The sequence below is a fragment of the Phlebotomus papatasi genome, chromosome 1 (genome assembly GCF_024763615.1).
Source record: "Phlebotomus papatasi isolate M1 chromosome 1, Ppap_2.1, whole genome shotgun sequence".
In the NCBI taxonomy this organism is placed as follows: domain Eukaryota; kingdom Metazoa; phylum Arthropoda; class Insecta; order Diptera; family Psychodidae; genus Phlebotomus; species Phlebotomus papatasi.
In genome coordinates this window covers 1,363,198-1,377,402 of record NC_077222.1, presented here as the reverse complement: position 1 = coordinate 1,377,402, position 14,205 = coordinate 1,363,198, and the positions used below count along the sequence as shown (strand labels likewise).

The 14,205-nt window shown below is 31.6% G+C and overlaps 3 protein-coding genes across 3 annotated transcripts in view; 1 reads left to right on the top strand and 2 right to left on the bottom strand.

Moving 5' to 3' along the window:
* Positions 1-561: 561 nt before the first annotated feature.
* LOC129798459 (sodium channel protein Nach) lies at positions 562-3,561 on the bottom strand (the record flags this gene model as incomplete). The annotated part of the gene is made up of 3 exons (XM_055841608.1): positions 562-700; positions 770-854; positions 2,811-3,561. Coding segments are annotated over 3 exons (975 nt in total), but the record flags the coding sequence as incomplete, so codon positions are not given.
* A 4,138-nt stretch (positions 3,562-7,699) lies between these two features.
* LOC129799844 (serine palmitoyltransferase small subunit A) lies at positions 7,700-8,201 on the top strand. Its single transcript, XM_055844087.1, has 2 exons — positions 7,700-7,975; positions 8,045-8,201. The coding sequence occupies exons 1-2, from the start codon at positions 7,876-7,878 to the stop codon at positions 8,182-8,184; spliced, it is 240 nt and encodes a 79-aa protein (XP_055700062.1). The 5' UTR covers positions 7,700-7,875; the 3' UTR covers positions 8,185-8,201.
* A 2,459-nt stretch (positions 8,202-10,660) lies between these two features.
* Positions 10,661-14,205, bottom strand: part of LOC129799843 (protein serrate) — a 55,856-nt gene continuing 52,311 nt past the window's right edge. The window contains exons 16-17 of the mRNA XM_055844086.1: positions 13,596-14,188; positions 10,661-12,261 (exon numbers count right to left, since the gene is read on the bottom strand). Coding sequence (XP_055700061.1) covers positions 11,515-12,261; positions 13,596-14,188 — 1,340 coding nt within the window. The 3' untranslated portion in view covers positions 10,661-11,514. The remainder of the gene's footprint in view (positions 12,262-13,595; positions 14,189-14,205) is intronic.

Sequence of the window (14,205 nt, the reverse complement as noted above, 5' to 3'; positions counted from 1 at the left end):
TAAGAAAAAGGAAATTGAAAAGAAATTGGCTTTTTGCTACAAAAATTTGTAAAAATTCACTTTGGCATCTTTTGTCAATTTTCACAAAATTTATATAAAAATGACAAGAAAAATGGGAAAATATTTATTGAAAACGGAATTTATGAGTCCTAGAACTTCTTTAGAAGTCTTATGGAACTACTATGGAAAAACTATTGAAAAAATGCTTTTTTGTGGAAAATATCTCCACTGGCATTTTATGCCAGTTTGGTATTTTACGTGATTTTTTGAATCGGGTTTTAAAGTGTTAAACGGATTCAGATCTTCTGATCATATGTTCCAGAGAGAAACAGCTTCTTTTTCTCAAATGAAAGATCTAGATCTAAAATAAATATGATCCGGAATATCTGAATCCAAAATGAATCTGTCAGATATCCTACTTAGATAATAACCTATAAACTTTGAAAACTCTTCCAACTTGAATAATTTATTTCCGCGGATTTGAGATATTTAAAATACATACAATTCCAGGGATTTTTAAATATTTACCTTAAAATTTTTTGATTCTAACCTTAAAACATTTTATTCTCTTTTCGAAATTCCGAAGTAATACTTACTGATAAAATCCAACGTTGTCCTGACTGTGTGTCTGATAAATCTTGTGGTGGGAAGAGCAGACATTGATATAGTTATTGGACTTCCCATATCTTCTCCGAAGTAACTAAAAATATGATTTTTTTTAATGATTACTAAAAGGATTAAAATCTTAAAGCAATTAAACTAAACTCACTCATTAGAAGAATACACGATATTGTACTCAGGTTCCTCGCATGAGGCGATACACTTGCAGTCTCTTCTGATTTTTGTTAATTTTTCTGCATAAAAAATAAGGTTAAAAAAATATCTATTTCTGTAAATTAATTGTACGTTTTAGGCTATGTTCCACCTAACCTCAATTAATTGGAAACTTATTGTGACTAACAGAAGCGTGGATGTTTTTGTTTCTCAATTAATAATGCAAGAAACAAAAATATTGTACAGTAGAACCCCGCTATAGGCCATCGCCCTATAGTCCACAATTTATCGAGCGTTGATTTCAAAACACTGATTTTAAGTTAGGTTATGTTTTTTTTAGTACGCGACGCAAAGTTGTCATATTTATTTTAATATTTTTGGCAATTTTATTTATTTTTTAGTTGTGATAATTGTGATCCATAATGAAGAGAGCGAGGACAAGTACCACAATCGCAAAGAAAGTGGAAGCCGTCAAACAATTTCAATACTAAAAGTCGTTGATAATTTTAAAAAATGACCGTGCTACCGAAGTGTCAAATATGGAACCAAATATGGACTATAGAGAGGCTCTACTGTACATTTCCTTCTATTTATTACAAATTTACAATGCTTTTTTGTTTGAAAATTAGAAGAATAGGTTATGTTTATTTTTGGAGTTAAATCTGTTAATTTTGCAATTCGGTCTAAGGCGATCAAATTTGTGATAAAAATTGCATATTTGGAAAGAATTTTCAGAGTTTAGGGACTTTCTAACTTTATGCTATTAAGCATAAGATTAAGCAAAACATAACCTCATTCTCATTTACGGGTATTTATCGATTCACTGCCGATTAAGTCTGATGCAGTCAGGTTGGAAATTTCAAGATCTTTCAAAAAAAATCCAAATTTAAGCAAATCCGTTGAAAAATAGGCACTCCAAAAGTGGTTAAATTTTGATCTTCGAAAATCCGATATCGAAATGCTTTTCGAACATAGGTGTTAGGGAGGAAAGATTCGCCTTAACTACCTCTAAAGCCTCTAAACATATCCGAAAATGAAAAAGTCGTAGGAGCCGTTTTCGAAAAAAAAAACAAAAAACATGGTTTTGGGCGTGAAGGGGGAAAACTGTATTAATAATATAATTAATAATATTGACTAATGGAGGGGTCGTCGAAGATCGGAAGATGATATCTTTTGCCGTTTGAGCTCTAGCATGTCATAATCTTTCTTTAATTATTATAATTAATTTTTTAATACAGTTGCTTTGAAGTATGAGATTTTAAAAACGTTAACAAAATGTTTTAAATAATTTTAAAGGCAGAATTGCTAACCACAAAAAACTTTGCGGTCACAACTTCAGCGGTTTTTTCTCATATTTTTGCATTGTTAGCGATTCTAATGTGCTGGATAGACTTACGGCTTAAGCTGAGAGATGGCTTAATGTAATTAAAATCAAAATAGTGATTAGACTGCATTCCCATCAATTTCCCACTAAGCCGTTTCTCGGCTTAAACCGTAAATCTGTCTAGAGCATAAAGCGGTCTTCAGACTAGAGGTTTACCCCAGCTCCCGAAGGTCTCAGAATCCTAAATTGTAACAAACTTTATTGTTTTTTTCGGAATCTAGTAGGGCATTTGTCCTTAAATCGAATCCTAAGTTAAATTTTTCCAAAATATCTTGACTGATAAGAAAATATATCAGTTAAGCCATATGGCTAAGCCTTTGGTCTGAAGCCCGTATAAGACAAATTTGCAAAGATTCTCTGTTTCATATTCTTCAATATTAAATGTAAATAATTAAGAATAACTCAATTAAAGATAATTATAATTACCAAAATTCTCGGAAAGACACATTAGTCCATCGATGGTGCATATATTTGTATTATCTATAAAATCATTTCATAAAAGAATAAAAATTAGTTTTAAAATTCAAAATCTATCCTGAATTATGAATTGAATCTATGCCACGTGCAATGAAAAGCATTTAAAATTGTCTTGAAACTTTTCAGAACCTTCAAAGTTCATTTTTTAAAATACAAAATATTTTTTTAAACTTACTGAGCTTATTTTCGGGCATCAAATGATGAGTGCAATTGCAAAGTTCTATTTGAGCTTCTGCAACGCAAGTTGTAATGCAAGTTGAGTAGCTGTAGACATCGAAAAGTTTAATTTTGTTGCTTTTAGAAAATTCTGAGGAAAATCTACAGCGTCTCTGTGAGATCTTTTGCTGATGCAAATTCTCATCATTGAATAATTCGACTGTTTTGAAGAGAATTTCCTTCTGAAGTCCCCATAAAATAGTTTCCTGGAGATCATGTTCGGTATTTATATAGGGCACAGCATAAGATGAATGAAGGTGTATTTGAATGTCTTCCAGGGCAAAGATGTAAAGAGATCCAGGTCCACTTTGTCGGTTATTTATCAATTTCATGCCATATTGGGGACTAGTGTGGATGCTGTTGATTGTGTAGCATTGTCCAAATTCTGTCTTTAAGGGCAGGAAAGCATCGCAGCAGCTAAAGTTTTGGCCATTCCATGCACAATTTGTAATGAGATCTTCGCATTTAGTTCTGAATTTTTCGACAGTTTCAGAGAAATTTCCACGACACTCTGATTTATTTTGCTGAATGCAGATTTTGCATGATGAGCACAATCCATTGAAGAATGCTAAATCATTGACCAAGTCATCCTGAAATTTATCCCTATCAGAACCGAAATAGATTTCATTGAGATCCCACATTTTCTCTCCATTGAATACTTCACAAACGGAAATTGCTGGGAAGGAAGTATTCCAATCCAGACTGTTAAAAAAATTAGGAAAAAATTTAAAAAAAATTATTGTGTTGCCTAAAATAAAAACATTAACTAAATTATGTGTATTGAAATTAAATATGGCTTATTTTATCCTTTTCACATTGTTAACGGTCTTAATTATATTTTCTCCCAAGCCATTTATAGCCATAAACATTAAACTTAATAATTTTTTTAATTGAAATATCAATTAAAATTTCTAATTAAATTTTAGGATACTCACTGCATTGTCAAAGACTTTAGAGAGTTAATTACAGGTATACACATCTTTTATCAATAGTACGAATCAACACTATTCATTTTGTATTTTAGTTATTTAGAGTAAAGTGGTACAATTTTTTAGTACTTAATTTTTATTTGTATATTTTTAATGCTTTTGTTTTATAATTAGGTCTCTTGTGCTTAAAAACAAATTTTGTACTGTATTTATCAGGAAAAAAGTCATGTCCAAATTGTACCGGCGAATTGTCCAACTTGTAACACTATGTCCAACTTATATCACTTTACCCTATTTTATTTACGATATCTTTAGTTTTAAACCAGTATTAACTAATATTAAATTTGAATTGCTTGATAACTTCACTACACATGCCACTAATATTATTAAATATAATGATTTTTAATATGAAAATATTTTCTAAAACATCCTGTAGACAAACTTTTAACAAACAATAATAGAAAATATTTTAAGGTTAAAGTATGAGCAGGAAAGTTTTCCGAAATTAATTTTGGATGTAAATTTTTATCGTAGAAGCAAGGAGGCTATTGATTTGTTTTATTTTTAGTTCATTATTCTTTTTTTCACAATTTTTTGCAAAAAAATAATCTCGTTTTTTGCGTCAAAGAATGTGTTTTACGTGGCTGAAATATTAACAAAAAATTTATAGAATCTTGAATATGGATTTTCTTTTGACAAAACAGTCAATTGGCGTCCTGATTAACTAGACTTTTTTCATATCTTTTTTTCTCTTTTTTTTTTTACAAACCTAGAAGAAATTTTTGTTCCTTAGAAATTTTGCTAAATAAATTAATTTATTTACCGAAATATAATAACTTCAAAATTTTTATTGGTTATTAAGGATTACAACAAAATTACATCAAGCGCCAGAACCTCAATTAGACATTCTTATTGTTATTACTTTTTTTTTTTTTTGAAGATATTAACCCTTTAAGGACGATTGGAACACTGGTGTCCCATAAAGAAAATAATTTTTCCTGACTAACTTAAGGTATTTTTTTCTGTATGTTTGTACGTAATTGTAAAGTAGAAAGTTGAAGGAATCTATGATACTTTTTGTAAGTTGCCAGCTATTTACTATATAATAATTATTTAACCTCAAAAATGACAAATTTTTAAATTCCTCAATTTAAATTCCATTTTTTTTTTAAAGAAAAACCGTTTTGAAAAAAGAAACTACAATACTCATACGACTTATACATAATATTTCTCATTAAAAGAAGTGAAATGAAAATTGATTTATTTTTAGGCTATTTTTGTTCCTATCGCTTTTAGAGATAAAAAATGCACCGAATCAGACTCTGTTGGACTTTAAAAGGTTAAATGCACCTACCTGAAAGGTACCTACCTTTCACAGTTTTTGTTCATCGGTTTCATTTATATTGTTGATTTTCGGTCAGCGAAAAGTGTCTCGTCGTTAAAGGGTTAATGTAAAAAAGTTCGACACGATTAATAATAATGTGAAAATATGGCCAGTAAAGTAAAGAAAGGAGCCAAAAACATGAGAAATGTTTATCGAAATACTGTACAAAGTATCTACCTTTCACCTATATAGTTTAGCTTGAATAAAAACTCGTTCAACTTACTACACCGTTTATTATAATTTAGTATTATTTCTGTATTTTTATAATATTTTCTTTGTACATATCAAAATTTTGTACTAAGGAAAGAGAATCATAAATTTATCTATACCTAACTAAAGTGTCGTGTAATTTTACATTGCAAAATTTTATGACTAATCGTTCATTCAAAGTTCAAAAAACATTTAATTAACATTTAACATTTAACATTTGCTAGGACAAGATAACCCAATTTTTGCGAGCCAAATTCAAGTTTTCTTTCACGAACAATTAAAAATTTAAGAGACCACTGTAAACGTAAAATAAAACATTTGGATACAGACAATTTGGATACAGTGATAATGTAAAATGTCATAAAATTTAAATCTACAATTGCACAGTATAATAACACTGTTATATATCAGAGTGAATTAATAAGAACTGTAATAAATATAAAGGGAAAGATTGAATAAAGTTTCAGATCAATGCAATTTTGCTCTTACACAAAAAAAATGCTTTGTGAAATTGTTGTAAATGTTGGTAAACATACAAAAATTGTTCGTAAAATTTTGTCATTTGTTTGTAAATTTTTGCCAGCCAAACAAAAATGTACGAACAAGTTTTTGTAAAAGAACAAGAAAAACGCGTACACTAATAATATTAACAAACAATGTTTGTAAAAAATCACAAACTTTTACGAACTTTTTGCGAGTTAAACAAATTAAAAGCATTTCATAAATACCAAGTAGGAATTCACAAACACTTACGAACAACGGGCATTTTTTGTTCTTCAAATTTGTTTTCGTACATTTTTGTTTGTCTGGCAAAAATTTACGAACAAATGACAAAACTTTACGAACATTTTTGTGTGTGTTTACATTTACGAACAAATGTCTGTAAAACTACAAAATATGCTTGTCAAGTGATCATATTACGATAAATTTTTGTGAAAAAAAGTACGAACTTTTACGAACTTTTCAGTGGGTTATACAATTTGGGAGCATTTCGTAAGTTCCCAGCAAAATAAGATGAAATAGATATCGGAATACCTTAAAAACAATACTGAAATGCGATAAAAAAATAATAAAAATGGCATAAAACAATCCCATGAAACATAAAAACAATCTTAAAATGGGATAAAAACAATCCGATAATGCGATGAAAATAATGCTAAAGTGGGATAAAAACTTTCCCAAAGTGGGATAAAAACAATCCCATATTGCGATAAAAACAATCCCATAATGCGATAGAATCAGTCTCAAAATGCGATAAAATCGATCACATTTAGGGATAGATTCAATAGCATTTTGGGATATAAATAATTTCATAGTGCGATAAAAACTATTCCAAAATGGGATAAAAACAATCCCATAATGCGATAGAATCAATCTCAAAATACGATGAAATCAATCCCATAATGCGATATATTCGATCGCATTGTGGGATAAATATAAATATATTTGAAATATTTTCGAAAGATCAATCGCATAATGGGATAGATTCAATCACCAAGTGTGATTGGAGCCCTTTCAAACTCACAATGGGATAAAATCAATCGCAAAATGCGATGAAATCAATCACAATATATTCGAAAAATTTATCGCAAAAATAGGATAAAATCAATCACAATATGCTCCAAAAGTATATCACAAAATGGGATTGAAGTCAATCGCAAAATGGTATTGGAGCCCTTTCAATCCCAAAATTATCCCATTTTGCGATTGAATCTAGAACATAATTTTTCTGCTTATAGTTACAACTTTTATTCTTTTAGAAATTGTTATTCTTACTAATTTGTATCCACAGTGAATGCAAATGATTTCATGTGATAGGCTCTCCAGAGTTTTTGCAGTGAATTTTGAAGAAGTAGAGTCAACAATATAACAACGATACATGTTATATAAAATTTAACATTCAAAAAATTAGATTGTGCGACTTTGGACATTATTGCTGTTCCAATTTTTCTGATCAACTGTTGTTTCTTTCTCCAGAGCCTACAATTAAATTGGAGATTTGTATCTCTTTTGGAAATTACTCTGTATTATCGTAATGGTTTTGATTTACGATTAGGCCAATTAGCTTATCATTCATCTCGATATTGATTTTATGCACAATTTCCAATGATTTATTTTATTGCTCCTGGGTACTTTCTCTTATTCTAAGAGTTGCTTTTCTTTGGGCTTTAGGTAGGTTGTCCTAAGAAATTTTCCCAGTAGTGTATGAATCGGGAAAAGGTAATGTCTATGGACTAGCATATTGCCGTCTATTTCTCTCGCTGGCAATGTTATCGAAATTCAATGAAAGGCAGAAAGAGCAAGATAAAATGCGCATTTCAACTGTCAAGATTTCTTCAAAACTCAAATATTTTTCCTGATTCATAAGACTCTGGTCAGACATCAAAGTGATTCTTAGCAATTGAGTGATTGTTTTAGCGATTAAAATAGTGCCAATCGATTTAATTTTGTAGAATAATTTCAACGTGACGTCAATCTAAATTCATTCCTAAACCTAAATCATGTTAAATAGTGTTAGAAAATGCCTGGAAAAGTACTATTATCAGTACACAATGGCAACTTGTATATCAATTCTGGAACCGTGGGAGAGAAAGTTTGTTAGTGAGTGTCGCAATTTGATGTTAGATTTATTGAATATCTGCCTAATGACACCCTTTGATCTCCATTCAGATACACTGGTCGTGATTATTGTGGTACTTTTGACCTTCTCCAGCTTCTTCTATCTTCCGGAATATACAGAACGTCTGCTGAAAGTATTTACCCCATCCGAGACTGTTGGAATACAATCTGTATCTGCTGACCAAATATAACACAATTTTTCCTAAAAGTCCATTTATATTACCTCCAATTGGATTTATCTTTCGAAAGAAAAAAAAATGCCAAATTAAGCCACATGAGGGGCTCTATCTTGTTATAAAATTGATTATCTTATCTTTTAATATTTGATAGCTTCAAGTTTTTAAAGAAAAAATCGTAGTAAAAACCTTTGGAGATAGCACAAAGGGGGCTGGGTTGGCTAGAAATGCTCTAAAATGATGTGGCACCTCGCCATGAAAAACACCGTAGTACATCATAATAGAATTTATTTTATTGCATAAAGTATTCGGTAATACATCATTTTATACGTTTCTTATGTTTAATTTCTTTCTTTTAAATCAGACTTGATTTCATTGAAAAATAAATACAATCCTGAATAAATTGAGTACTGTATTATCTAGAAAGGAAGAGGATAAATAAACTATGAAAAAATTAAAATACTTTGCACTAGTAAATTGCGTCCTTGGGAGTGATTATGCTTAAGAAAAAAAGGAAGACCATTCAATAGTAACATTCTTCTTCAGATTTACGGCATGTCTTAAGTGAATCAGCTTCGATGATATTTATTAAAAAAAAAGTCTAAAAACTAACGTTAAAAAAATTACATAAAAAAGTGCAATATGCTAACACGTAAGCTATGCAACAATTTTGAACTTTCTTTTGGGATTTGGAGTTTTAGTTTATTTTTAATTTTTGTTTTTGGTTGCAGTTGCGCCTGTGATCTAGACAAAATATTTTTTCGGTTTTTTTACTCAATTGATCACTGCTCAGATTCTACTTAACCGATTTAATTCTTCATAAAGAGAAACTTAAAGACCTTCGAGTTGTCTATCATTCTCTAGGACTTGTGAAGTTTGTAAAACGAACACCAGAGGCGCTGTACCAAGGGCGTAAAAAGGATTCTAAGTAACAGGGAGTAAAAAAAAATATTATTACAAAATGCTCACGAATCGAATAACCCATTAAAAATGGTAAAAAATAAATGATCAGTAAAAAGTTAAAAGTGATCAGCAAAAAATTAAATTTTATCAGCAAATAATTGTTGAATAATCACTATATATTATTATTATTATAAATAATCACTAAAAATATTCAATTTTGCCAGCAAAAAGTACATTTTTCTCAGTAGAAAGTTAAATTTGATCGGTTAAAACTTCGAATCGATCAGTAGAAATATTCGAATTGATCAGTGAAATATTAAAAAGTTATCAGTAAAAAATTAAAAAGTGATCAGCAAAAAATGAATAAAAAATTTAAAAGCAAAAAATAATAAAAAATAAAAAAGTAAATAAAAAAGGTAAAAAAGCAAAGGTCAGTTAAAAGAAAATATAAGCAGTAGAAATATTCGAGTTGATCAGCAAAAGAATTAAAAATGAGCAGTAAAAAATTAAAAAGTAGCAGCAAAAAATTAAAAATTAGCAGTAAAAAATAAAAAGTGGTCAGAATTGCTCGTTTTAATTTTTCACTGACCACACTGTTTATTTTTTACTGACCGATTTTTATTTTTTTCTGCTGATTTTTAATTTTTTACTGATTACTTTTTAATTTTTCTCTCATCAACTCGAATATTTCTACTGCTTATTTTTAATTTTTTGCTGACCACTTTTTATTTTTCTACTGCTCATTTTTATTTTTTATTGCTTTTTTTAATTTTTTACTGTTCATTTTTAATTTTTTACTGATCAAATTGTATATTTTTACGGCTGATTTTTAATTTTTTACTGACCACTGACCACTTTTTATTTTTTACTGACCACTTTTCATTTTTTACTGATCACTTTTTATTTTTTTGCTGATCGTGTTTCACTTTTTGCTAACCGCTTTTAATTTTTATTGACTGTTCATTTGTAATTTTTTACTGACCTTTTTTAACTTTTTACTGTCCCTTTATTATTTTCTACTGACCATTATTTTTATTGCCTTTACTGATCATTTCGAATTTTTTACTGACCAAATTTCACTTTTACTGCTCGTTTATTCAATGTCTTTAATTATTTTGGGACAGATGTGGAAATCTTGAGAAATTCCTTAAAGACTCTTCTAGGATAACATTGTATTTTCTTTTGATAAACATTGATCAAAAACTTCCTCAAAATTGAATTGAATTGAGTTGAATATTCCCAAAAGTTAGATTTTCTTTGAAAAATTTACCGAAAATTCATTTTAATTTGAAATTGATTGATCTACAATTTTTTGGAAAACTCTTAAGATTCACCAAAAAAGACCTTTGAAAGCAGTAAAAGTGCTTTTCTTGGTTAAAAATGCTCCTAAGGTGAAGTAAATCTTAGTTTTTTTTTTAGTTTCAGGCCCCTTTTTAATTTTTTATATGTTTAAGTCTTAAATACCATTTAAAAAATATTTGGATTGTGAAAACTGCTCTCTCTTGGAGTTCGAGCAGTTAAAAATTGCTTGTTGAGATATCTCTATTTGAAATGACTGAAAATACAATTTGAGACTACAGTGCCTCTGGTGTCGGTTTTAGGAAATTCACGAGTTCTAGAAAATTGTCGGCCACTCAAAGGCCTACAACTTTTTCTCTACAAAGATCAAAATTGGTTCACTAGAATCCGAATTATGATCATTTAAGTATCAAAAACCGGCAAAACGGATTTGCTTAGATTACGGGCGCAAATTCCTTCCTGGAAATGACGCAACCTGAAAAGAAAATAGCAAAGACCCCGTACCCAAAAACCCTGTTGCATAGTTGATGTTGAATGTGTCATAGCGCTTTAGCATTTTAAAGCTATCACTTTTAAGTACTAAAATATGGCTAATTTATTTTTCCTTGTTCAAATGTTCAAAGTTTTTTAAATGTATAAATTCATCACAAGCATTGTTTTTTTTCTTTTTCTTCATTAAATACAATCACTACACAATATAATACAATTAAATTTCTAATTTTACGTCTAATAATTTACTAAAAAAATTATTTTTTCAAAATATTATCCACTATTTTTCTTTAATTTATTACATTTTTTTCACCTATATTTACAATAATTTATTTTTTCAATTTGTTTTTCTTCCATAAAAAAATATTTGTAATATCACACTTTTCCGTTTAACAGTTTTCTCAGCAAATTAATTCATATTTATATTTTTTTTTTATTATTTTAAAGTTTTTTTTTCAAAAAAAAAATCGGAAAAATATGGAAGTAAATGGCAACTTGATTGGCAAATAAACATAATTTATGCTTCTAGTCAAGTGGGCAAAGGAAAAATTGTAATCTTCCCCTGGATTCTGTGATAAGTCTTTTAGGTTCCTCTATCTCAGAATTGAGGGGTGTCTTGTCTAACTAAGCGTAGGATCAACTTAGAGCACTTCTTCAGACATGAACTGTGAGCCCATCTGAATCGGCGGGCAGGAGATTAGTAGCTGGAGGGAGTGCTTGGCAATTAATTGCCCTTTTCCCAAAGTCTTTGTGAGAATTTTCAAAAGTCTCAAAGGTATTCTTGCGAACTTCGGGATTCTGGGCCTTGAACAGGAGATTCTGGGATCCTCTGTGTCCACTTGCATTGTCAGAGTCCTTTTCGCTAAAATCAGGATCGCACGATGGAAAAAGGGGTTGGGATCGATGAAGGGCACTTGGACCTGCTATGCTTACTGGCGCTACTTCAGGTGCAGGATTTAGGCTGAGTTCCATTGCTCCTCTCAGGGAACTAGCACTACCTTTCAGGGGATTTGCATATCTTCGGAAATTCTCTTCATTCTGCAAATTGTTGGACTTCTCCTCTTCATGTCGACTCGTATCGACTGTCGAGGATAAACTGACACCTGATCCACTCTGCCCAGACAATCTCTGCTTCAGTAACAGTGTAACTATGGCACCTATACACAATGCTGCTATTGCACTACCACAGGCTACGGCTATTAAGTAATTCGAACTACTAGGCTCGTTGGATATCAAGGCTGTTTCCACCTTAACCTCCACAATGGCTACCAATGGGGCTGCCTCGTGATTGTCCAACCGGGAACCACTCAGATTGCTCCCCTGGCGTGATAGGACTTCCCCTAAGATCTTAATAGCGTCCCTGATTGCGGTACTTCCAGTGGATCCTCCTGCAGGAGATGACTAAAACGGAAAAGTAGCGGCTTAGGCTAGTGATTTTCCTTAAGCTTTTTTTCTTGTGCTAGATCAAGCCCTAAATAGGAGTTGTTCTAAATCGTAAAATGATGAATAGGTTCTTAGGTTCAGATCTAAGTAGGGGAGACCTGAATACTACAAAACTTATTCTGTTATCCCGAAAGATGAGTCGAACGATCTAGGTTCCTTCCCTTAGTAGGAGTGTTGTAAATCCTAAAAGCTAATTTTTCTCAAAACATGAATGGAAGCTTCTTAAATCAAGCCCTAAATAGGAGTTATTCTAAATCCTAAAAAATTTTAGGAGTGTTTTATCCCGAAAGATGACTGGACGGATCCTGAATCAAGCCCTAGGTAGGGGTGAACTAAATCCTGAAAGATTATTTTCTTTGGTAAAAAAATGAAAGTTAGGTTTTTAGGTTCAATTCTAGGTAAGGCTGATTTAAATTTTGAAAATTATCTGTTTTGTTTCCAAAAATTGAGGCTAGGTTCTTAAGTCATACATTGGCTAGGGAGAATTTAAATTTAATAAAATCATTTTTCTTTTCTCGAAAGATGAAGATCAGGTTCTTGAGTTGCGCCCTAGGTACGGGCGATCTGAATCCTGAAAGATAATTTTTTTCTCATTCTTAGAAGGAAGGTTTGTGACCCTAGCCCTAGACAGGTATAATCCAAATCCTTGAACATAATTTTCTTTGTCTTTGAATATGAAAGAAAAATTCTTAGGTTTAGCCCTAGGTAGGGGCGATCTGAATACTGAAAGATTATTTTTTCTCATTTTTAAAAGGAAGTTTCATGAACCTAGGCCTAGATAGGGATAATACGAATCCTTGAACATATTTTTTTGTCTTTAAAAATGAAAAACAAATTCTTAGGTTCAGCCCTAGGTAGGGGCGATCTGAATACTGAAAGATTATTTTCCTTATCCCAAAACGGAAAGTTCTTGAATCACGCTCTTGGTAGGGGTAGCCTGAATCATAAAAAAAATAATTTCTTTAGGGGGATACTTAAATCCTGAAAGCTTATTTTTCTCCCAAAAGATGCATATAAGGCTGTAGGGTTCAGCCCTATTTAAGGGTGATTTGAATCCTAAAAGACTGTTTTTCATATCCCAAAATGGAAGGCTCTTAAGTTAAGCCCTAGGTAGGGGTAACCTAGATCCGAAAGACCATATACTTTGTTCCAAAGGAAAAATTTTACTTTCTCAGGCCCTACAAAGGGATTGTCCTTAAGTTTACAGTTCGTGTTCCTTGTTCCAAGAGAAGAAAAATAGGTTTCTAGGTGAGGTTTGGAATTAGGAGAATAGGTTCTGGACTTGAACTTACCAGTGTAACTTCTATCGTATCGTTGCTTCCAGTCTTGATATCACAGAGAATGACAATGAAGGCTGTCGATGATTCTGATTGTGGTGCCTTAATAAGTTTAAGTCCCAAAAGTCGCCTTAGGCGCAAGCAAACTCCCTCAACTGTTGTCCCCTGTGGAATGTGCTTAGGGTCCATCAGAATGGTGATTCGTGAACATTGATCACCCAGAACAGCCTGATTTGGCCAACAGTCAATGGGAGCGGGAAGTTTTGGCGGGGCAACTCGTCGTGATGGTTCAATAGCTCGACAATCCCCACGTGGATCACATGGCGGGGATAGGCAGGTTTCCAGTAGGGCAGGAACACAAACTTCATGGGTGCTGCAACTCATTGAGACATTCCCTTTCGTTGATCGTGAGCAATTTGGCAAGCCACACCAAATATTGGTACACTTGGGCTTTCCATTGAGGCACATGCAACTGTTGCAGTTGGTTTCATCCAAGACTATTTGCTTGGAGTTGTTAATCATATGGTCCGCCACGGGGGATACAATTAGCGGATTGTACGGTGAAAGTGTAGAGGAATTGTAACAGACGGAAGATGGATCCGACAGCACTTTGCGAGGTAATGAG

Bases quoted from the DNA above. Each gene is read 5' to 3' on its own strand.
- LOC129799844 (XM_055844087.1), top strand. From the start codon at position 7,876: ATGTTAAATAGTGTTAGAAAATGCCTGGAAAAGTACTATTATCAGTAC. The intron at 7,976-8,044 runs GTGAGTGTCGCA...ATCTCCATTCAG, and splicing joins GTGGGAGAGAAAGTTTGTTA to ATACACTGGTCGTGATTATT.